The sequence below is a fragment of the Chroicocephalus ridibundus genome, chromosome 13 (assembly GCF_963924245.1).
Source record: "Chroicocephalus ridibundus chromosome 13, bChrRid1.1, whole genome shotgun sequence".
NCBI lineage: Eukaryota > Metazoa > Chordata > Aves > Charadriiformes > Laridae > Chroicocephalus > Chroicocephalus ridibundus.
Window position 1 is genome coordinate 3,253,551 of NC_086296.1, and position 25,171 is coordinate 3,278,721.

The window sequence follows — 25,171 nt, forward strand, 5'->3', positions numbered from 1 at the left end:
AAAAAAAAAAAGAGGCAAGGTGAACGAGTACAAAATGATAAGCTGTAAATATATTTATGGTTTTTTCTTATGCTCTGAGAACATGGCAAAAATCAACTCCTTGCAGCCAGCCTAAATAAAATCGCAGAGTAAAGTCGTCTAAGTGATTATTCCTGTCAAAATAACAAGGGAACAACAAAGGCAGTCTACTAAACACCCATCGCTGCAGTTTTATGGCCCAGATTTATGCTGCCAGCTATGTTCATGGCCTGTTAAACCAAAGAAAAGTTATTAAGAATGAAAAAGCATGAGCTGTTTCAGTATTGGCCCTTGTATCTTCATTAATTAAACTGAACAGCGTCACTCCTCCCCCTCCCAATCCTGAAACAAGACAAACAACTCATTTTTAAAAGCTTGCTTTCTGCAAACTTGCTTCACGCTACCGTAACAGCTCTCCAGAAATTTAAAGATAAAATTCCATTCACTGATGGTGCTGATATTCATTGATATTTTTGAGAGCAACTCATCGGGCTTTCGGTGAATATTAGGACAAAGTAGTTCAGCAACTATTTGTTGCATCAAAATAGCCAAGCTCAGGAAAAAAAAAAAAAGCCAATTTGTATTCATTTCTTTTTACTGTTTGTTGAAGGATGCTCACCATAAAGGACAAACATTTGCAGACCAACCTTAGGTAAAATCAAACCAGACAGCAGAGATCAATGCTCTGTTACAAGCAGAGATCCGGTCCCAGGCGACGTGCAGGTGAACGGCACGCGTATCATTCCAACCAGGTTTTAACAACGCTCCTCTTGGTCCCTCACCTGATTTTCATCACCAGAGAGGGATGGGACACAAAAGGAGAAAGTGAGAGCTTGTATCGGCTTAGAAAGAAACATCTCTGAAGATTTAAAAAAAAAAAAAAAAAAAAAAAAAAACCAAACAAAAAAACCACCAAAAAAACCAAACTCCAAACCACAGCAAGATGGGAATTTCAGCCTCTAGTAGAGAGGATGATGGTGAAAGGGCTGTAGGATGCAACAAAACCCCTCTGAAGGACTAAGCGCCCTCCCAGCACGCCTGGGACTCCTGCAGTCAAACAATACACTCAATTTCCACCTGTAGTTTGGAATGACATTGAAACTGAATCCCAACAAAATAACTGATGCTGTCAGATCAAGCTTGAATGAAAAGACCATTTTCATCCACTGACCAGGACGACAGAAAACAAAACACGATTAAATGCGCTTTGGTGTGATTTTTAACACAGAGCAGAACAACTCACATAAACCACACGGATCACTCGCAGCCCAGGCAGCCACAGAATTAATCGTTTCTCTTCTATTTCAAAATTGTCTCCCAAAGAACCTGGAACACCTCTGAGGTTTTCCACAGCTTTGTTGTTCACGCTGGCACTCCAAAAGTAGTTAAACCTCTTATAAAGCAACAACTTGCCATGCTTTTTCAGCGGTGGAAGGGGATAGCTGAGGGTATTAAACAACTACCCTGTTTTTATTGTACGGCAACAAACTTCAAGATCCAGAACTAATGGTGTTGGCTGTGAAACCAGGTACCATACCTATAATTGAAACATGACTGATATTACCATGATTAAAACAGAGACAGTGTTTAACGAAAGAATCTCTGCTCCTATTACAACAAAGACACTAAGCTGGTGATAGGAGATGAAAAAAATGCAAAAAGCCTCAATAAAAAACGCCTGGGAGAAAAATTAACTTCCATTTAAAAGGATTTGCTGTAGAGCAAAAACTTCTGCAAGCTCAGCTACAGATTCCCAGATCTGATATAATATGCCAGAATAACGATGCAATTAAAATCAGTCCCGTGTCATTACGTGCCGCCAATTCTCAGTACCCGTGACCTGCAACAGCAGGGCCCAGGCATTCGGGGGTGCAGCAGCCAGAGAGTTTCTTCAGTCCATGGTGACACCTTTTTTACTTAAATTAAGTATGAGAACACTGTATTACATCTAGCTGTAGAAAATAACCTCAGACCAATTCAATCCTGTTTCAGTGGAAACGGAAAGAACAGATGCCTTTGAAGTTACGGCTACAGGAACAGCCAACCGCAAGGCAAGGCGAGGAAGGAAAGGCTTGCTGGGAAACAGCAACTGGTAAGAAAACAGGGGTTTGGGCTATGAATGAAGGCAGGACAAGTGACAGAGTATTCTGTTTGAATGAAGAAATTAATAGAAGTACTACAGGGAAAAAATAATAATAAAAAGTGATCTTTTTCCAAACAGTGTGCTGTTGAATATACCAGAGAAGCTATTTAAAATAAAAATTATTCTTGCACTCCTGTTTGTGATTCACAGATTTGCGACTATTAAATTCTGACTGATGACTTGTTGCTTTGAGAACCACAACATAAATTAGTTTTAGCTCTCAAGCTCATTTTATCCCTTGATTGTCCTAGCTTTTCAGAAATTATCCTGGGTTGCATCCCCAGCAGCGTGGGCAGCAGGGCGAGGGGGGGATGCTACCCCTCTGCTCCACTCTGGGGAGACCCCCCTGCGGTGCTGCCTCCAGCTCTGGGGCACCAACAGCAGAAGGACACGGAGCTGTTGGAGCAGGGCCAGAGGAGGCCCCGGAGATGCTGGGAGGGCTGGAGCCCCTCTGCTGTGGGGACAGGCTGAGAGAGCTGGGGGGGTTCAGCCTGGAGAAGAGAAGGCTCCAGGGAGACCTTCCAGCCCCTTCCAGTCCCTAAAGGGGGCTTAGAAGGAAGATGGGGACAGACAGAAAGATGCGGACAAACTTTTTAGCAGGGCCTGTAGCAATAGGACAAGGGGTAATGGTTTTAAATCAAAAGAGGGTAGATTTAGACTAGATATAAGGAGGCAATCTTTCATGATGCGGGTGGTGAGACACTGGCCCAGGTTGCCCAGAGAGGTGGTGGATGCCCCATCCCTGGAAACATCCCAGGCCAGGTTGGACGGACCCTGAGCAACCTGATCCGGTTGAAGATGTCCCTGCTCATGGCAGGGGGATGGACTAGATGGGCTTCAAAGGTCCCTTCCCACCCAAACTATTCTATGAATTCTTAAAAACATGGCTATACCTTCACTAGATTCAGAATCAGACTGCCCTGTGTTACACATTTATTTATCTAGGTGTAATTTAAGGCAAACAGTATAAAGTCTGGGTCCCACATAAAAGCTAGAGGATCACATGGTAAGTCGGGTACATCCACCCAGCCGCCCTTCCTCAGGCATCTGCTGCAGAACCCCCTCTCTGTGGCGCTGCAGAGACACACCGAGCAGCAGAGACGGAGCTGGGTCAGGAAATCAGCCCTGCCAGACATCAAATAGGAAAATATGACAAGGTACGAACAGAATAACAAAGTGAATACGTAATCCCCCAGCTGTTAGACAGAAGCGTTTGGAAAGAAAATTATTTCTTCTCTCTTGCAGCCTGATTCCTACTTTTATGACCTCCAGCAAGGAAATAATCAGTTATGTCAAATCCCTTTCACTCCAATCCTAAAGCTCCTCTATAGTGGATAAAAATCTCTCTTACAGCCCAGAAAAAAATGTGATATCCATGAGCCCTTTCCCAGCTACATAGCCCGCAGCAGTCAGCAGCTAAAATATGTTGTAGTATGTTATTAATAAGGTGCTGACCTGCCAGTCTCCTCACGTTTAAAAAGACTGGAAACTGCACTTATGTCAGACCTGTGGAACAGCCCCGAGTTTTCCCACTGGATTCCAGCAGGCAGCTTCAGGCCAGTGCCCTAAAAGCTGCTACAAACGTAGGATGGCAACGTAAGTACAGAACTAAACAGAAAACAAGACACTTTTTCAGCCTAAGCATTTTTTAAAAGTCACAGATATACAAATAAATGGGCGAATACTTTAAATACAATACTTTTAATTCCTCTAGAAGACATCTGAAGCGGTGACAGGAGACCCACACAAACTCTAACCTATTATTTCTCTTGGTATTTAATCTGAAAGTCCATCAGAGTCACGAGAGGGGAGAGGCAGCTACGTCGATGCAGCGGAATGCACTCTCACACCACCACTTATCTTCAACCTCAGCACTAAGTTTACTCACATTATCTTAAATTGTGCTGTTTGACTTGAGTTTTGACAAGTTTCTTGGTCTTGTACAATGCTAAGTTCTCAGCCAGCAGAGAAGGAGCTGAAGGCCACCGTATAAAAGCCAGCGGCAACAGTGGGCTCCCAAGCCTGTGAGCCCGGCGGGTCCTTGTTTAAAAACTGCATCGCTGAAGTATCAGCGCCAAGTGACTACGCTACATCCCCAAAACAACAAAGAAGTCAGTTTATGATGAGTTATGTGCTTTATACTTATTCCATAGTTATTTTGTAGAAAAATCTTAGTAGCTCCAAGGACTAAGTAAAACCAGGACCCTGTTCCAGCCAGATAAAAACAATAACGGCTCCAGGTCCGTACTCAGAAGTCGCTCTGTGGAAGACGCAATGGCACAAACTACAAACTTTTACAAGTGCCGAGATCTTAAATTTGAGCACAGGTTAAACCAAATTCACACATAAAGCCAAGCACATGCAGAATTACTGCTGAAGCAGAGGAACAGCAGCTCCAGGGGCTGTCACCTGTGAAGTAACCAGAAAGGTCACCCTGTGTCTCACGATTTCTGCTCCGTAAGCAGTGCACTGTAAGGACAGTAGTGCAGTTGCCTCTGCAGGTCCCACATTCCCATTTTCTCAGTCTTCACTTCTCTTAAACAAGCTTTTTATTCAGATGATTCTAATAAATCTAAAATATCCACTTAAAAAAAAAAAAAAGAAAACCCCACAGAACTTCCCCGTGCAACACTGTAACAGTGGTTACCAAATATTTTCCTTGCCATTCTTTTGTGCTCACTTGACAATATTTTCTTTTCCAGTACAGCCAAACAGGAGCTGAATAGCAAGCTAGGACAAAAATGCCATAACCGTAACTGATAAAAAGCACTGGAAATAGCCCGTACACAAAGGCCACACCTGCCCAAGGAATGCAACTTTACCTTCAGTCATTCAGTGAACAAACCTCCGTGAGGCCACATCAGAACTTTATGTATTGATACTATACAGTGAATAACCACTTTGGTTTAAAAACAAACAAAAAAAAAACACAACACAAAAACAAACCACACAACACAAAAAAAAAAAAACAACAGGGGAAAAAAAAAAAACAAACCCCAAAACATTTTGGCCACTTCAGAGAGCAAGCTGTTCAGGATTTACCCACACACTGGTACCAAGGCTTTGGTCCCCATTCCACTCAAGACAACCCGCTTCCCGTAGTTCAAGGGCCAGTCCTACATCATCAGTTTCGAATACACCTCAAATCACCAGTTTAGGCTCCTCTCCATGAAATAAACCAGAATAAACCAGTTTCATTTACCTTTCACATATAACAACCTAAAAACATTGCTGCTTTGCAGCATTTGCTGGCACTAGAAAGAAGGGGTGTCGAATAATGCCCGCAAGGAGCATGGCAGAGCCCAGCCCAGCTGGAAGAGCCGCTCAGGAGCTTCTCTCCACACTTTGCCATGCCATTTAATACAGACCGTCCATCCTGAAAATAACTTAGTGACTAGGAAAGGCATTCCATGAGAAAGGGAGGGGGCTCTGCGTGGCACACAGCCGCGGTGAACCAGGAGCTCTTCACCTTTCCTTTGGTCCCATGAAATTACACCCTGTCTCCGCCCCACTACGGCCCCCACATGTCACACTGGTCCTCCAACTTCTGTTTCATGACAAAGCATCAATCATTCTGAGATAAAACACCTCCTTTTCAACAAAAGGAGAGAGTAACGATCATTCACTATTGACCACAGAGTGACAGCGCTTAAGTCTTCTTACAAATTAAGCTTCAGGCATTTTTTTCCTGAAAAATCACAAATACTGATGTGTGTTTAAAGTCACACTGACCTGTGGTGTTTGAAATGACCGACACAAGTGCAGTTTCAGACCAACTTCCTTTTTCTAATTTTACACAAATATTTGTCCTACCTTACCGTGTTGCTTTAACAAAGATCAACAACATTGTTCCCCCGTTCCCAAAACCTTGATTAACTGCGTTCCCTGGCAGATGAAAATATCCACCTGCGCTCCGGAAAGAAACTAGCTGGGAGCAGACAGACAGACACCACTACCTGGAAGTGTTTCGGGGGCTATTTTTAAATTGCAAAGCAGACACGATATAGGTTTTATTAGATGAAACGCTGCAAAAAAAGCAAGTTTTTTTGCATTGTATTATCTACCTCGAGAGTCTCAAAAAGGTGTATAGCTTACAAGCTCAGGTGGCTCTGAACTGGGCTGCCTCTTCCTCAAAGAGGAAAACCTCTGCTGACTCCGCACTGAAAACCTTCGGAAGGACTCTCTGCTCCGGGACGCAAAGTGCCTGAAGGAGGAGGTGCGCTTGAAGGGAGTCCTGCTGCCACCTTCCCCGCTAGTCCGTTCGTGAGCAACCGCAGTAGTGACTAAATTTAGTGCTTCCTGTAAGGATCTCCGCACTGTACCCATCCACTGGGTCATGTGAGTTTGTGCCACTGTCAGTTTGTCTCCAAGGTAATCCATTTTTTTTTTCCAGCAGAGATGAGAAATCAATATTCAGCAGCAATTACTGTAAAATATATCCTCCTTAACAACCCTGATTTTAATTTGCAAAAAAGACTCCGCTTATAAAGTATTTCCAGCTAATGTAAATAGTACTACACTGTAACCACCAGCATATTTCTATATTTAAATAACAAAAGATATGTGAGGTTGGAGACTGGTATTTGTCGAGTAGGAAAAAAGAAAAGACTTTTCCTACTTACAATCAGGTTTCCAGAGTTCCATCAAAATATGTTTAATTCAGCCATGTTAAAGAGAGAAATCAAGGTTTAAATCCTGACACAGTCACTTGAAATTAGTCCACTTACAAGCACAGAATTAGTCTCTCACTGTCTCATTTCAGAGCCGGAAAAGCAACTCCCTTTTTAAGCCCAAGTTTTTGTTTTGCTGTAAATATCAGAAGGATAAAAAAAATTGTATTCTTCTGGCTCGGCAGCTTTTCAGGTAACAGTAACATTAAACAAAGTTCTGATGCTTCTATACAATCCATTTAGCAGCAAGACGATTAGATCCTTGAAACAATAAATCCAAATTATTTTCTTCCCAAAGAACTCTGCAGGAAGGTATCAGCATGGGCAGAATCCCCTCCTCACCGGTCTCCCCGTCTTCAGCACCATCCTACAAGATTCTCATTTCCAGAAACGCAGATCACAAGCTCCAAGGCACGCTGAAGCTGAAGGGGAACCGTGTCAAGCCGCTGCCTTCAAGACCGGACTTGTGGCTGCTCAGAGCCTGCCAGAAGATCTGCTGCGTGACATCAGCTCCTCTGCTTCAAGGGGGGCTTCATACCAGAGGAATGTAGCTGGGAATGGGAAAACGCTGGGAAACCAGTAGCCAGTGCAGAGACTTTTCCCCACGCCTGTCAAAGCCGCTGCGCACGCCTGCTCCTCTCCTTATACAATCTGGAGACGCGCTGGGAAGAAGCTGCCGGGTATCACAGCCTCAGGAGGAAGGTCTGCCGTGCTCCCAACGCTCCCCGAACAAGGCGCAAGAGGTGACGCGCCGGCGAAAGCTGCCGCTGCCTCTGGTGTCCTACTCCCTCCTCTCCGTCCCTGCCTCGCCTCTGCTCCGGAGAGGAAACAATGAGCGAGGTGAAAGCACCGCAGAGATCTGCCTAAGGAAGGATCTGGGCTGGGCTTTATTATAGTACAGGCAGGGTTACCATGGCAACCAAGGGAACAGCATCTGCTTGCTGCCTAAGCAGGCAGGAGTTGCACAGATCTATTGGAATGATTCATAGTTTGCATATGTCACGTGTACTTAACCGAGTTTAACCCTTCCTTGGGAAAAGGGGAGCAACATCTCTGCCAGGGAATGCTTTACACCGACACCAAAAGGTTTCCTGTTCGGACAAAGCCTACCCCCATTCCCGTTGTTTGATGGGGTATGTGGGTAGCAACATCACTTATAAATAGCATAATTGAACCATTATAAACTCAAACAAGGCACTTTCAAGTTAGCGACTATGATATCAGTGCAAGACAATGATTAAGCCAGAAGCTCAAAACTAAGCTGAACAGATCTGACAATCTGAAGCATGGTTTTTTCCCCCCCCCACTTTCACACACTGTTAACAACTGTTGCTGTCATTCCCCAACGCTGCTCCCTCCCCAGCAGCTGGGAGACCACCAATGCAAAGCTTGAAATGGGTGGGGGTGACAAGAGGACCCCAGGGATAAAAGCAGGTAACGCTCAGCAGTCAGATGTCACCGGTCATGGAATTTCTGGAAACAGCCCCTTTGGGAGGGCAGCAGAAATAAAAGCTACGGTTTTAAATCAATAACCACGAGTAGGTGCCCAAAGTCAAGATGTGACTAGTTTAGAACTGAGGTGAAAGAGAGGTACGGGAACGAAGGTAAGAAAGGCATGTTGAAAGCTGCTCGCTTTCTTGTTTATTCAAGGGGTTTTTTTGTTGCTATTGCTTAATTTGCCATACAAAGTACCATGGTCTTGCATCATCCTCTCCTCCCCTAAACCTTTCAGGAAGAGATTTAATGGAATGAAAAATTTCTAGGTAATGTATTATGAAATGACTCTCATGTAAAGTTTTATTGTATCAGAATTCTACTTGCAAACACGCACAGAGGCATACGATGCTCTGAGGAAATGGGGTGTCTTGCCTTTCAAGCATTGCTTTTAGAGTTGAACTCCACCAACCTGTAACTGATCTCCAAGAAAAACTTCGGTAACAAAATGCAGCATTCCATACCTTACTCTTCATTTCTGAATACATTATATTTGTTTTGAACATTCTCAAATTAGCAGCCTAACAAAAACTCTCGGTGTTAAAAGGGAATCCAACCAATAGAGAAAAATCCTTTTTCCTCACATAGCTCTTCTTTTAAAGAGCTACTGGATTGGTTTTGTATGGAAATGGAAAGATACTTTTGATCAGACGCCCCAAGAGCTGGTTGTTTCTTATATTTTTAAGGAAACAGAAAAAAAGTTTTAAATTTGTTCTGACACAGTTATGGATAATGCTTCATGAGCGATGGAGATCCTGCATCTAAGGTTGAAATTTAAGACCTATTACCCAGTTTTATGCTGTTTAATCTAAGCTCTATATTTCAAACATTTGTGCATTTGCAAGTGCAGCTCTGTACTTGCTGCAGTGCAGGGTTTCTTCATGAGGCACTTTGCTATTTTAGATGGTTTCAGGCTCTGTCTGATTCAGTAGCCCCCCCAAAATAGCAATCCCAGAGCTCTGGACTGTAGCTGCCACGCAAGTTACTCATCAGTCCCTTCACCTTCACCCCGGGCACAGCAGAACTGGAATTTAACCAAACTTCTGGTGTATCGCCTGCCACAAAATGGGAGGATTCACATAACCAGATTCAACCCAACATCCGCAGAAGGCGGCTTTCTTACAGCTTGCTGCAAGCATTTCTCACGCACGTACGTGACTTGAAGGATCTGAAAATTCACTAGAGAATGTTTTTCGCTTTTTTATCAGACCTCCCCTTAAAAGAGAAATATTATGCCCAATTTACCATTTTTGTCCTTAGAAGACTGTAAAACTGATGATTTGAGTCTATCCACAACGCTAAATTTAGTATCTTCTGGCTATCACATGAACATACTGCTAGGTATTTAAGTATACTCAGCATCTAAATCGTTGCTTAGATTTACACTTCAATTAACATCATGGCAAAACGTTTTAGAAGATAATCAGATGCACTTTCACCATGAAATGCAAATGGGTGGAGATTTTTCCACCCTTTCAGCTGAAATGCAGTAAGTGACGGCATGTTCTCCCGCTTGAGCTCCATCCCAAAGCTGGCGGAGTTCAGCAGCTGCCAGGAGACTCACAGACTATGTGGTCAAACTTAGTGTCCTCAGAAAATCCATCTAAAAATAACTGAGGTCTGAAAAAATGGGTTAAGTTTTAAGAAAATTTGTATGAATATTCCTTTCTAAAATGCATCTGTATATCAATTACACAGAAGAAGTGTCCTCAAAAATACCTCTCACTGGATAGGTTATTTCACAATACATTTTGTTTATTTTCACCGCTCCCCACCAAAAGCATAACGTGCTGACCTCTGCCTTGATCTGTGCAGTCTGTCTGTGTGAGGAGGGTTATTCTACTTTATTAAAACAGACTGCTTCTATCCCTTCTATTCTGGTAAGTAAAATAATCCACCGAAACCTCAGAGGACCCCATTACATCAGCCAACCAAAGCTGGAGACACTTGAAAAGTCTAAAGGACGGAGTTTTCAAAAGCTGTAAGAAGCTGAGTAGCGAATTATGTTCTGGACTTCTCTGATTCAAGTGAGATTCCACCTGCATGAAAAAACAAGCCACCACTAAAAATAATTTTGAAAGACATAAATCAAGCTCACAATAGATTAAGCACTTTATTAGCCACAGAAGAGTACCGGTTTCAGAGAACACGCTGCCACGTACACGATCTCCTGCCTGCAGGCGCACACACAACGGACCAAGAAAGCCTGGGCTCCCCAGGGAGCACACCAACCTCGTTCTCTTTATTTCTTTTCTAAGGCTCCCCAGAACATGATGCTCTGTAGGACTGCGTACAAACTTCCCAGCTGGCAAAAGCTCACAACTGTAGTTTAATTAAACAACAGCATGTGGGTTAACACACTGGCTCTATTTACTTCTCCTCTGGCGAGTTCACGTATCTTTTTCTAACTCTCAGCCTACAGAACATAGCTCAAACCATACAGATGTTCTATAATTGTCTCCCAGCCACTCCGGTCCGGCAGTCTTTCTGGCTGAGCAATGGTTTGTTTCTGAACAAGAACAGCACAAGCCGATCTTCTGCCCTTGAAAAACACGTAGTGATTATCTCATGCCGCAGCCACCCCGGATCTGTCAAGGGTCTGCAGCTTCAGAAAACAGAAAGCACACATTGCTAACCAGCACTGCATGACTAATTACCACAGTGGCAAATGGGACCTCGTTATTCAAACATCGCTGGATACTTTTATTATTAACATCTATTCCACCTACAACTCAAAAATACAATCCTGTGCAAAGAAGTAACAATCCCTATTTTCCCTTTTACGTTAGAAAACAAAATTCTATGGTTACATTATATTTTCCAAAAGCTTCTTTCAGCGCATTTTGAGCTTTACCTGTTCTCAAATACATACAATTATGCTAATGACTACATAGGATTGGAAGGTCAGATGAAAAACAGGCCTATGTAGCACAGCACACAATGCACGCACCAGGAGAGGAAGGCGGAACATGCAGCACAGCCCATGAGGAGCGTGAGCCGGTCAAGCCCACGGGGTCTTAAGCAAAGGCCCCATCACCACCCACCACTAGCGTGCATGGAACTGGGAAGACCATCCAGCTGAAGACCTATCAAAAGGATATTGGAGATTAGTTTTCCCCCAGACTGGATGATCCTTTGTCAGCAAAGCAGATGTGACAGAGAAGGATGGGCAACATTAGTTTAAACTAACTGCGAAAACAAAGTCTCTGCTTTTCCCTTGTGGAACCCTCAATCAGAAACCCATTCTGCTGACGCTTACCTGCCTCACACCCCATCACTCCACTTCGGTTGGCAATTGTTAATAATTTATGCATTTCTTAAGTGTTTTCTGCAAGTCATCATCCCACATGCAAATAAGCATCATGGTCAAGTACTTGCAAAGATCACGACAGCTTCAATTCCATCTTGGGGCTCTTGGTTTGTCCATCTCAATTACGCTCAGTCTTCAGCAACCACCGAGGAGCAAAGCCTGCCCTTGTAAGGCTGTTCTGGGCTTGCATTCCACATCAGCCCTCTTTCTGTTTCATTAGTAAGAGAACTTAATTTAACCTGTTGTGTTTGACATTACAGACTATTTAAAGACACAGCACTGTGCCGAGCTTAGCTACACGGCTCCAGACTCAATTACTCCTTGGGTTCCTCAGACGCTACAAAACAACTTATGTTTTTTATACCCTCCTTATTTTTGCCTCTGTGTTCTCTATTTTGCCATCTGAATTGTCATGTTCCAAGAAGGACTAGCAAGCATTCCTAACTACAGGCTGAATTTCTTATATTGTAACATCACATAATAAAAGTTTGTCCCATGTCACCTTCAAATTCTCGTTTGAAGTAAAAAAGACACACTTTAGTACTCTGCCATCTGAAACGCCAAGTAATATTCTCAAGGCTTCCCAATGATCTGCCAGTTTGCAGCGGTCCCGCTCCCCCTACGAACCACCCCCCAACCGCTCCGCTGCCCCTGCACATCTGGCAGAGACACAAAAGCCCAACAGCTGGAGCAAAGGTTTTTGGTTTTTTTCTTTCATTCCAAACCAAGACCAACAGAACTGCTTTAAAACACTCTTAACTTGGGAAAACACAGAGTTTGGTAAAAGCCTGGGCAGATACACTCTATGTTTTGCTTTCCACATGCAAAGAACAAAACTGTTTGTATATCAAGTTGGTTTCTTTAAAATGCTCCTATCTACATGCCAGTTCTCACACGCCCCCTTTCTCTTCAAAATGACTTGCTGTTACACAAACAAGAAAAGATTGATCCCCTGGGTACATTTTGTAGAATATCTGGATTTGGGGAAAACTGAAAAATGCGCAAGTTTCAGTCAGGTTATCAGATTTATGGGTAAAAACTGTCTCAGTTTGTCTGCCAGGTTAAATCTCACTTCACTGGCAAGAAGTCAGACGTAGAGAATTAAAGACACTTCCTCTGTTACTGTCAGGGAGCTGTCACAACTGCTCATAGAACAGTCTTGCTGCACAAAGTCTTTAATTTTGATCTTTGTTCATCACACATAGCAATCTCTTTCATTTAAGCTTAAAAAATAATTAACACAGAGCTTACGTTCAACAAAAGGCTTACATTGAGGTCCATGAACAAAAGACTGGGATTGTTCAGGCTCCTGTACCTGCTTATACTTGACAGAGCTCAAAACGCAGCATAATTTCAAAACCCTAACAAGCTGCTGGGTGCATGGGTGCAGAAGATTGCCGTGACACGCATCGTCTAGGGGAAATAGAAGAGAAAAAAAATCAAGGTCTGTTCTGAGAGAGAAAAGAGAGATGACGCATTTCACACCACGGCATCCAGCTCTATCTTGAAGCCAGGCAACAACCTGCTGCAGGTGAGGAAACCTCCTCCACAGTTCAATATCCTTCAGACTCACCCCTTCCCCATCTGCTTCCAACACGCTGGGCACCACCAGCTCTGACGCAGGTACCCGGTATGGCCATCCCAGGACAAATTTAGGACACAGGCCTCAACAACATCAACACCGCTGCACAGGTACTCTGAAGACAACAAAAACCTTGCTTCCTCTCTGATTTTTACACGAAATAATTTCCATGGTGTGGACTATAAGGAAATCATTGCTGTAAGTTTGCTTCTCACTCCATCCTTTTTTCCTGTAAAGCTGTACCCAGCTTTCCCATCCCTCAAATCCAAGATTCCCCATGAAACTTAACACAGCCGAAGATGAAAGAGCTTAGTGGTTTTATCTCGTTTGCTTGTTTTGTGGTTTGTTTGTTTTTTAATTTTTCACGGCAGTACGATAAATCCAATTCATTCCGATGCCTGGACTGTTTCACCTGTCACAGTAACCATAAGCAGTCTATGGTCAGAAGAAAAAGAAAACACACCCCAAAATAGTTGAATGGATGGAATGTTTTCGCAGAAGGACTTTGTACGGTGTCTATATACAGTGAAAACTCTTTTGTAACCTGTAACACTGGGTATCTCAATATTTACACTAAATATTTGTTTTCTACTCCTACTTTCGTTTCCTACTGAAACTAAGCAAATTAAGCTCAGTTTTAAAACAGTTTTAATTTATGCTTATTCAGAATTGAAGACAAGTTGCATAGAACTTGACAATAAAGGCATTCCCCTCATATACACCGCCAACTACAACAGAAACTGAAGTTCCATTTCCAGACACTTTTCTCATATTAGTTTATTTTAAAAGCCCCCAAATGCCTCACAAACCAGCGGGCAAGGCGAGACTGCAGTAGCAACAGGTCCTGGGTCAACGTTTGGAAAGTTTACACAAGCACACATGAATACAAGAGGCTTTTAAAGAAAGGTGCTAAAACACTTCATAAAGTATCTCATCAATGTAGTCCATGGCTAATTTTAAAATCTTTATTGTAAACAGGGGTACTAATAACTTCAGAGTAATACCGATTTCTTTAAGAAGTACTGCATCTCAACCATGGAAAAAACAATTACATTTTGAAATTCAGTGCCAGTAGCTTTGCAGACAAATACTTTAATTTATTCCTCCAGATTGCGGTTACGGTACTTAAGTATCAAGAAATTTCATTTTGCTCTTTAAAAAGTCTTATGTAATAAAACTGACTTTGCGACTTGCCTCTGAAGCCTGAGTCTCATCTGATCTGGAAGAGGACACAAGAATTCTTTATTTACCATCCAGTCAAATTTGCTTTAGGACAACCTTCGCTAAGAAGCTCATTTGTGTTCCTTTGAAGACATCATGTTCGCCAGTACGCAAGTGTCCACACAGGCCATGTCACATCGGGACAAATACCCATCACGGTCTCATCTCCTGCCTTGCAATGTAGCGGAACGGTGGCAGTGCTGGCTCTAGGAGAGGACTGAATCGCTTTGACCAGCCAGCCATTGAAAACAGAAGTGATGCCACCCGCACGCTGCACATCCTTGTTCCACAACTGCCTTTTTCTTGAAGTTCACCTGCAGTATTACTACTTTTATTTGATAAATAACAGAGCTGAACTCAGCTACCATCACGCTATCCTGCCTACTCCAGGTGATACGTCCAGGGTAAGGGGAAAACGAGCAGCCCAGCTCCCAGGCACAGAAGGGTAGGGTAGGGCTTTATTCTCTGTCTTGCTGTGTGCTAACCTGATAATCTTCACAAAACACAAAAAGCATTATAAAAACGATCATGTTTTATGACAAGCACGACAGATTCTCCTCACGCAGGGGCAGAAAGGCAACAAGAACATTCCCTGCCACAGAAAGTGAGTACAGGGGGGAAACTTCCCTGCAGACCTACGGCACAGGTTTTGCCACTTTCCCAATAGAAATGAATATACTCTGAAAAGGTTACACGAACAACCAAATAGCTTACAGTCACTGCACGTATCTTCTCGAATATCAGCTAAGAGAGGACAATAAAAAAGAACAAGGAAAAACAAAACAAGAAAAATATATCCTTTCTCCAGGTCTCATACAGAAAGAGACTTGGTTAGACTGCAGGAAGGCCAAAATGGCAGTGAATTAAAAAAAAAAAACAAACACACACACACACACCCCGAAGTGGAAGATGAAACAAAAAACCCCATAGCCCTCAGGTCACCCTACACCATCAGCGGAATGTTCCTGGCCAGCAGAAGGAACAGGTATGAGCCGTTCCCAGAGCAGCGTACAAGGGGAGAGCAGACACAGCTCCTTGGGCTCGGCACGGGCTGAGCGCTGGATGGGAACAATGCGGCTCCCACTGGACGGGGCCCCCGTCCTCGCCTGCAGTCCAGCTCCTCTCTCCCCCACTGCAGAATGCGAGTTTTGTTTCTAAAGGTCTCCATAAGCAGCATATGGCCCATCTGGGGAGGGGGAAGGAAATTTTTTTCACTCCATTTTGTATCATTTGTCTTGGCTGCGGGCATTCCAACCTTCTCCGTATACATGCATCTGCGGTAAGAACGGCTTGGGAGTTAGAAGCATGAAAACAAGCAGAAAAATGCATCAGCTGCTGAGGAAGTAAAGGTTAAAATGGCCAATTCTAAAGAGAATTAGAGGATTCGGAAACAAGTATAAGGGAGGTCCTTGACACTCTATAACCCCAACAAGGTGGCAGGAACATTAAAGGGGTAATTGTCTCATACCTACCTAGTGGTAATTTATTAAAGCTGAAGCTTATGCCTGAACATGGACTCCCGTCTCACCCACAGCTTCTGACAAATAAAACATTCTCTGTGGCACACAATCAGAATTGTCCAACATAACATTGTGAAAAGCTATTGAAGTGTTATGTGGGCAGCTGATTAAGCTTCCGTGTGCAAGGTTCCAAACTGCTTTTATATCCAAAGAGTATCACTTTTAACATCTTTTCTTCATCAATCTTAAAAAAAAAAAAAAAAAACAGAAAAAAAACCAAAAAACAGAGTGACCCAGTCTGATCAATAAATTTGAAACACACAGACATCCACACGCTTCAAACATGACAACAAAAAGATTAGAAATGTTGCTGGGACCTCATCTTTTCCCCCTCTCACGCAAGAAGCACGTTAGCGCATATGAAATGAAGCTTTTTATCACAGAGAAACGTTTTGCAATGTTTGCTAAAGAAGGTCAGACACCGAACGCATCTAATCTGCCTGAAGTCCACCCCGCGGCCTGACTCTCCTCACCAGGAACACTTGGTCCCCCGCTGCCACACGCTCTGCCCGCTTCCGTAAGCTCTCGGCCACGTCCCCCTCACCGCTACCACCACCCTTCCCAACACGCTCCCTCATAGCACGTGGCTGCCACCCATTCTTTAGCTCATGAATCGCTGGGGGTAGACTTGTCTTATCGTTTCTGTAAAAGATATGTAACACTCACATACATTGTAACAACAATTAAAAAAAAAAATCACAGCACTATCACCTCAGTAAGATAAAATTCTGTGCCTTCCATTCTCATTTAAGAAAAGTCACGTTTAAGTATGATACCTACCCTTCTTACAGATTTACATCAAAAAATGATAACGTAAGGGGCAAGAACAGGTGAAAGCAGAGGCACAGAGCGGGTCTTATTAAGCTCCCAACACGCTTGAAAGCTGCACTTTCATCCGAAGAAAGTGCAGAAAAAAAAGAAGAAAGAAGAAAAAAAACCCTTAAATTTTCATTCCTTGTTTTCCTTACAGAACTACACTTGGGATAAAAGAAGACGCATTAATATTTTTCATGACTGAACACTCCACATGCTTGTTTATGCCTGCCAGAATAATTTTACCATTCTACTACCATGGTCATCCTTGCTGGGATCAGTGAAAGAACTGCGGTTTCCCATTTCATTTGTAATCAAAGCAGGAACTCAGCCGTGCTTTTCTCTGTCCTGAATTCTGCATATTTTAGAGTAGCATGCAATTATTCCAAGATTAATGAAAATCTGTAAGCAAAGGTAATTGTGAAATATAATTTTTAACCTAAGTTTTTCAACAATTTAAGTTTAAATATGATTGCCAGCAATAACTGCAACAACTAGAGTGCCAAATCAGTTTGTCGGAAAACATTAATTCTTTTGTCCCCCAAACTATGTTTCTCTTGAACTTAAGAAAGGCCCCATTAAACATCCTGAACATGCATAGTTTTTGTACCTTGAATTGTTTCAGTATAAGACAAAGCTATCAACGTTAAAGCTGAGGGAACAAGCTAAAAATACACTACGTTGTTTGAAAGCCCATGTACATAATCATTCAGCACTTCCCTTCCATCTCAATGGAGGAGGAAAAACTGAAAAACAAAACAGAAACAGGAAATTCCTACAGCACAAATATTCTGGAAAGTACTAAAAACATTTTCTTTACATTTGTTTACGTCAAAATGATCAAGCCAAGCAAAAGAAGGATTGTTACCACTTTTTCCAGTGATACAAATAAAAATCCAGAGGAAAACGGTCTTTTGTTGATAAACGTTACCATAAAAAAAATACTAGCCATTCCCTCCAATGTGGGTGGAAGGCTACAAACAAATTAGCTACAAGCTTAGCAATAAGCTAAGCATTAGCTTTTGTATCGCCAAGAAAGATGCTACGGAAAACCAGGAGCCATCTTACAGTAGAGCAGATATCCAATGTCAACAAGAAACACAATGTGAAACTTATCCCTAAGAAGAGGAAGCTATTTGCACGGTGAAATGAAAATATCAGCATGTAAACAAATCCAAAGCAGGCTGAACACCACATGCTCCCTGCAAACGTGCCCAAACCTCCTCAGGAGCAGTTCTGTTGTTTTGATTAAATACATGATCTCAATACGCGACTGATCCAATTTTCCCCGAGGTCCCCATCTTCAGCTGGGGAATGTCCCCCCCACGCCGGGGCAGCCATCGGGCAAAAGCTTCAGCAGGATCCTGCGCAGGATCCCCAGCAAAACCGAGCAGCTCCAGAGCCAGGGCTCTCATATTAAGCCCAACATGGGAACAGTCATTTCTCCATCGCTTGATCCAATGGACTCATACATGAAGCACAGGTAACTGCAAAACATCTTTAACAGAGACTTCCTGAGGACAGAATGTGGCCTAAAATACTTCCAACAGCTAAACTTTTATCACGGGCAAAAAAGGTAAGCGAAGTACAAGAAAACAAGCATGGAAACATGCTACTTCTGCTCAAAAGGGTAACAGGAAGAAGAGGGGTTGGGAAATCTCTTGTTCCCATAACAGTGAGTCAAATAACGTGCAAATGACAAAGGACAATTCAATATGAAGAGACATTCAAAGTATTTCCTCCTCTTTGACTGATATGAAGTTTTACTGTCAATTCAGGCCTGCGTACGAGCAGTCATTCGAACTCCACCTCGCCACCACCCTTCTGCAAAGGCATCAAAATCCGACTTCAGGGATAACGCCAGATTCACCAATTTCATTCCATCTCCTTAAAGTTTTGCCATGAAGCTCTGATTCACCTCGCTAAATGCTGTCTGAGCAGTTTGGTAGCGTTACAGCTCAGCCAACATCTCACTTTTCATCCAAGGCCATCAGCCCCGGTATGGAGCCCGGAGGGGGTTTGTCATCCCCACCCTGTAACCCCTTATGGGAGAAGAGCTCTTTTCTCGGGCACAGCTGAGCTTCTAGGGAAGCAGGATTTGGCCCACACACGTAACATATTAGGCAGGTTCCAGCAGTCAGAAAACGTCTCCTCGAATCTCACAAGTTTTAGTGTAGCTTGGTAACACTATACCTAAAGTCAGGGTCCATTTGGGTGCGCTCCCAAGCGTTGGCACGGGCAATTCAAACCACAGCAAACACAGCTGGGCCAGTTTCAAGAAGTGACAGACAGACAGACAAACTGCATGCTGTACCGGGGAACGATGTGTTCTCTGAAGAGTTAGATTTGCGCCAAAGCAGACTGCTCTTTTAAATCAGTCAGCAAATGCCAAGTTTACTATTTCTTAAATACTGCATTTCTGTCATCCTTTTCAAAGTGATAAAATATGGAACTTTTTATTACCGTCTGCCTGAAGAAATGTGGTAGTATTTCTCTTTGTCACAGAGGGTGCTCGGGTAATCTCCAGCTACTGAAGGATCAAATCAGACTTTCAGAATTCAGAGAACACTCTGAAGGAACAGCATGCTTTTTGGTGCAAGGGATTTCCTTCTTCAAAGAGTAGTAACAAGAAGCTGGAAGGTAAAACTGCTTCTGAAATCATTTCAGCTGTTCTCAGCATAATGACACGCTGCCTAACAACTGTCTACATCACCTTCCCACTGCACAGCTGGGAAGCACCGAGTGCCTGACTGTTCTTTCTGTTTCCTCCCCACAAAACACTATTCCACATGTCTTTCATTTACATCAACCACTTATTGATCGCAGTAAGTAGAACAAATATCAGGCAGAAGTTTATACAATACGCCCTTCATGCATTTTATCTTGCAACATGCCATTTTTATGAAAAACGCAGTAGCATTTATTTGCCATCGCTGTGTAACACTGTGTGCATACGCGGTTCCATTATTTCTTGGACTCTTTGCTCTTACTGCCTCCTCCTCCTCCCGTGCCCAGCATGTCAGCCCCACGTCACCGACGGGAGGGTGGCTGCACAGCCTGGCCACACAACAGCCCGATGCTCCCATGTCCCCCGGGACACGGTCGATGCACTGCGGGGGACCACAAGCCACCCGACCTCAGGCTTGCACCGAGCCACAGGCAGCCATCCCACTTTGCTGCGGCCCAGAGCAGTGGCACGGTACAAGAACAGCCCCACAACGCTGCAGGCGGCTACATCTTAAATTGCTTATCAGGGTGATTGGCACAGGTGTGGCCTTTGCTTACTTTTTTTTAGATTAAGTGCATTATTTCCTGCCAGGTCTGGTACTCTGTGGAGCTAAAAGGTTGGTTTGCTGACATTCCTTCTGCGTTCTCAACTAGATTTGCTGTCTTCCCTGCCCCGACCTGTGAAATACTGCTGAATTCTGGGATAAATGCAGAGATAAATCCAGTCTCATCCGACATCTGCAGTCACCAACCCTAGCAATCAAAATTTGCCAAATATGTACTGTGGTTAGCAAAGAATAAATACCTGCCACATCAAGGAAGGCAGTATAGATTAGCCTCAACCATGAATCACCAAACCAAATACATTTTTTCCAAGCTTCATTCACGCTTAAGATTTACCTTAAGTTACTTTTTAGAAGCGGCTTTGCACTACAGTACAAAGTCCTGTCGTATCTTGAAGAAAGGCCGCTACAAAGAACTACTTTCACCATGCTCAAGTTGCTCTCCAAAATGCTGTTTCCTTTCAGTACAGTAAACACGCACCGGCTGTATGAACAACTCACGACTGCTGAAAGAACAGGAACAATAGTGGGAACTTGGCTGTCTCCCAGCATTAGCGACATGGACAACAGCATGGGAAAGCAGGAACTGAGTCAAAACAACTTGAGATCAAAATATTAGTAGGGATGCAGTGAAGTTACCTCTGCTTTGTATGTACAAATGAGGTTTAACAATCCACTTCAGCCGCCTGTCAGGAGCATACTCACTACTTCAGACTCAAATTAAAGGACAGGGGTAGACAGTCCCCTAATTCCAGCTGCTCTGAGCCTGGAATGACACAGTCATTACCCAAAAAAAAAATTACCAGGTCTACAAATAGTTACATCTTACTGAACACAAACCTTATTGCACCAACTTAACCTAGAATGCATTATTTCATAAAAGCATTTGATGGTAAATTAAACTTAATACCACACCTAATTATAACAAACTGCCTTGGATTCTGCACTGTTTCCCCTGTGCGAGCTCGGAAGCTGGTCGAGGACGAGTGGCCTCGGGCCAGCACATCGCTCCCGCGGCTGAACAGCACTCTCTCGCGTTCCCGCGGGGAACGGGCTGCCTCCGCCGGCTTTGTTTTGGCTGCTTGCTCTTAACAGTGACACAGAAGTTAGAATTCCTCTTCCACAGCAGCATTCAGAAATTAGGAAGACACCTTTCCGAACAGATTTTTCCCCGCGACAGGGCTTCGTTTACTCAGATTATTTGTAAAGGAAGATTTAGCTGCTGACGTCAGCCCAGCAGATATACCTCAGACACTACCTGGGTGCAAGGGATTTTTGAGTCTTTGAAAAAAATATATGCCAGAAATGCGATTGTCTCATCATCAAAAGTAAAGCCCATAACAGAACAGCAGCACAGGAAATCCCCAGGCAGTGCACACAAAGGGAAGCCACACAACACCGACACAGAACACCCTCCCTCCCTTAAAGCAGGGATAACCATTACCCGTGGCACGCAGCAGGCCGGTGATTAAGGTTTCCTTCCATCACCCATCAAAATGCTATCGCAGTGACACGCCGCGGCAGCGTGGTTATTAACCAGCCGCCACTTCCTTTGGAGTCATTTGATAAAGAGGTATCAAAACCAGTCTTAAAAGGTAGCAACTACAATCTTGTCAAAACAAACTTTACATCTTACTTCTTACTGAAATACTCCAGTTTTCTTTTGATTTTGAAATTATCATTTAATGACTGAATAAAGAATAGGAAGGTCTTTTGAAACCATAACAGTGCTGCAGGATAACATTTTACATAAAACACGCTGTTTTCTTTTGCATGCTTTCAGCATGTAGCATTTGTTTGCTATTTGAACAGAGACAAGTGCCAAAACGGAAAAGAAACAGCTCATCAAGAACAGTAGCTAGCACGCTTGGGAGACTCACCACCACATCCATACCAGAAGGCCAAAACCGAGCAATGAATCTGGAGCCCGCTTTGATTTTAACTGCGCATGACAGTATTATGTATGTATAACACAGAGCTACAAGATTTATGAGAGATTCTCAGCTGCTAATAGGACACTGGTCTGCCACAGTCTTTTTGCCACTTGTTCAAGTGGAGCCAAGGCCACTCTTAGACCATTCCTATAACGTTTTCATGTTTTCAAGGCATCATGAGCCACTCACCTGCCCCAGATGCTTTTCCTGTCACATTCAGTTGAAATTAATGAAACTATCCATTTTATGAGGCATCAGGATTTACGCATCTACCACTGTGGGGGAACTGAGACCAGGCCAACATCGGGCTGTCAAGAGAAATACCACATATTCACTAGAGATTACAGTATGCTCTCATATAAGAGGGTCACTGGTAGCTGCTCTCAGCTCTTCCGGCTGTCTTCTCTCATCACGCTTTATCTGTCTTATCCGAATTGAACGGCAATCTTCACCAAGCCCCAAGATTTTGATTGTCGGCTGTCTCCAATACCACAGCAGCACAGCTGGAAGCCCAGCCGGCACTCTGAGTCAGGTCCCTCACTCACCATAGAATGATTCAGGTTGGAAGGGACCTTAAAGATCATCTAGTTCCAACTCCTCTGCCATGGGCAGGAACACCTCCCACTAGACCATCAAATCAGCCAGGACCATTCTGAAGATGGCTCAGCAGAAGGAACCATCAAAGTTGCAGCTGGTTCCTGACCGAGGCACTAAAAACTGCACCTAACACAGTCCATGTCCTGACACCAACCCTCTTCTCCCCACTAGTACTGTGGCGCCTGTTCAAAATCAGCCAGGGCTCCTACTCTTTCCCTTCAGCACCTATTCTGGAGCAGATCCAGAGCTTTCCTACCTATTGCCAGCTCTGCCCCCACCGCAAGAAGTTTGGCCTCCACTCACCGAGCTGGCTTACGTTACCTGGTCCTACTTGTGACACAGAGGACTGTTTATCAGTGTGCTCCTCCAGTAGCCTCAGATACACCAAAAAAGGGATTACATCATCAAAACTGGAGCACCCCACAAAATGCCCTGGGGCAGGGCAAGAATTGCTCACAACTTTGAGATGGCTAAGGACAGGAACAGAACCAACTGAGAGCGCTCCACTAGTGGCTGCGTCCACAAACAAGCCAAAAAAGCTGGTTATTGGACAAAGGGCATTGCAAAGGAATAGGAAACCTCATTCTGTGGCTGCACACCTGGCCTGCTGACCAGCTCGACAGCGTGAGTGATGCAAGCAGCTGGACCACAGACTATGGAGCTGCACTTAAAGGACTTCTTATGCAAGTCAGACCTTGCATCAGCTGCAGCAAAGCTCCTCACCAGCTGGGAAAGGGATGATGAATACCTCATGTACCCTGCAAAATACTCAAAATATAACAAATATAACACATGGTCACTGAAAGACTGGCACTTTAGTACATAATTACAATAATTAACCAATTAAGACGATGAAAAGATCACAGCTAGGAGGAAGGTACATGGCAGAGCAGAGAAGGAAGTGATGACGTGGAATACAGAGAGCTATGATTCAGTCTCTGAATTTCAGCTGAAGAACTACAGAGAACCACAATGCATTTGGCGATTAGTGCGCACTGCTCTGCTGTACGGCTGAGTGTTTGACTGAAGGGGTTCAAATAACAAATACCGTCCGAAACTGAAAATACAACTGAAAGCAATTCAGTAAGTTTGGATTCCAGGTTGATGGAAAAGGCAGCAAGAGAAATCGGTGCTCATACCAGCTGGACGGTAAACAGCCAGCCCTGAAAATGCCAGGAAGAAGAGAACCACCAGCAGCCTACGGGAAAACCCAGACGAAGGCAGGGCCAACCATGGGTGGTCCTACCAAGGGCTGCAGACAGACCTAAGAGGCAGCCTGGACCCTTCTTCCCCTATCACCAGCAAAAGCTCAGTTGTATGCCATACAGGTTATACCTCATGCCATCTACAATCTGAATGGTCAGAATCAAAGAAGGATTGATATATTGCTGAGGTCACAAAACCACAAGCTTCTGAGAAATTACAACCAACAGTGAGCACATTTAGGGCATGACGAGACAATTTACTAAGTGCAAATCAAACACAGAGTGGTGTTTAAGAGTCCTGCTCTTCCCCCTGTCAAAGAAACTTGAACTAATTTCACCAAAACCAGACTGTTATCACACCAGCCAGGAACTTCTGGATTCTGGAACACCCATCCTGAAGACTCATAAGAATAAAAGCCTTATGTAGCAATCTGCAAGGGGCTATCAGCAGTCTTGGCTTTCCTCTTTTATTGTGGGTTTTTTGTGTTTGGTTTTTTTTTTTTTGCTAGTTGGTACAGTTACAGCAATAGTTCTCAGTAGCTCTCATTAGTCCATCTTCTGTCATCAGAAAACCTGCTTCCCAGTAATGCCTGTTTCAGTATTATGTGTTACACTAAAGAAAACGCCAGCCAAGAGTGAGCTGCAGTATTTCCAAGTCCTGCAGCGCGCCTCATCAAGACTGCAAGTGATCCAGGTTTGATAAGCCTGCTCTTCTCCTCATTATTACAACTCAAACTGAAAAGGGAGCTCAAGGTTGAATTACAGGGCAGAACTCTGCCTGCATCTAATACAACCTACCGAACAAAACATTTTGCCAGGCACAAAGACTACTTTTCAGAAGCTTAGAGCTATCACTCAACAGCCCTGACTACAGGACACAGACTTCTCGGTGGACAGTCATCATTTCACACACACTCGGGCAGACCACAAACTATGCTGTGCTCACAAAATGCTACAAGGATTTCCTTTAACAACTTTCCTACACATCACAATAATACATATCCTATTCAAAGATCAGAAGAGGAATCAGCAAGTTACTTCGCAGATAGCTGGCACCGAGTGGGTCCCCTGATGTCCAACAGCTCCACCACTGTGTAGGAGTAAAACAAATACACAGCAGAAGAGATGCAACCTATCAGTAACTCAAAATAGTAGCTTTAAAAACTGGATTTTCATTATAGTTTTTTTAATTAAGAGACATAGCTTCTTCAGGTAGGTATGTCTACCTAATGAATAAAAGTATCTTAGCTACCCAAGATAGATTAAATAACACAAGGCTTGACAACTAACCCCAACATCTCTGGTTACTCCTGATTATAAATAGAGAGAACTGATAAATATCTCCTTAGTAGACTTCAGCTGTAACATCAACAC

General features: G+C 43.5%; 1 protein-coding gene across 9 annotated transcripts in view; it reads right to left on the minus strand.

The window, feature by feature from the left end:
- Window positions 1-25,171, minus strand: part of KIAA1671 (KIAA1671 ortholog) — an 88,089-nt gene that overhangs the window by 23,249 nt on the left and 39,669 nt on the right. Inside the window, exon 1 of one of the 9 annotated variants that reach the window (XM_063350592.1) lies at window positions 6,257-7,693. The exons of the other annotated variants lie outside the window; for them this stretch is intronic. Coding sequence (XP_063206662.1) covers window positions 6,257-6,541 — 285 coding nt within the window. The 5' untranslated portion in view covers window positions 6,542-7,693. Of the gene's footprint in view, window positions 1-6,256; window positions 7,694-25,171 lie in introns of those variants that run through there. 9 annotated transcript variants of the gene reach the window in all.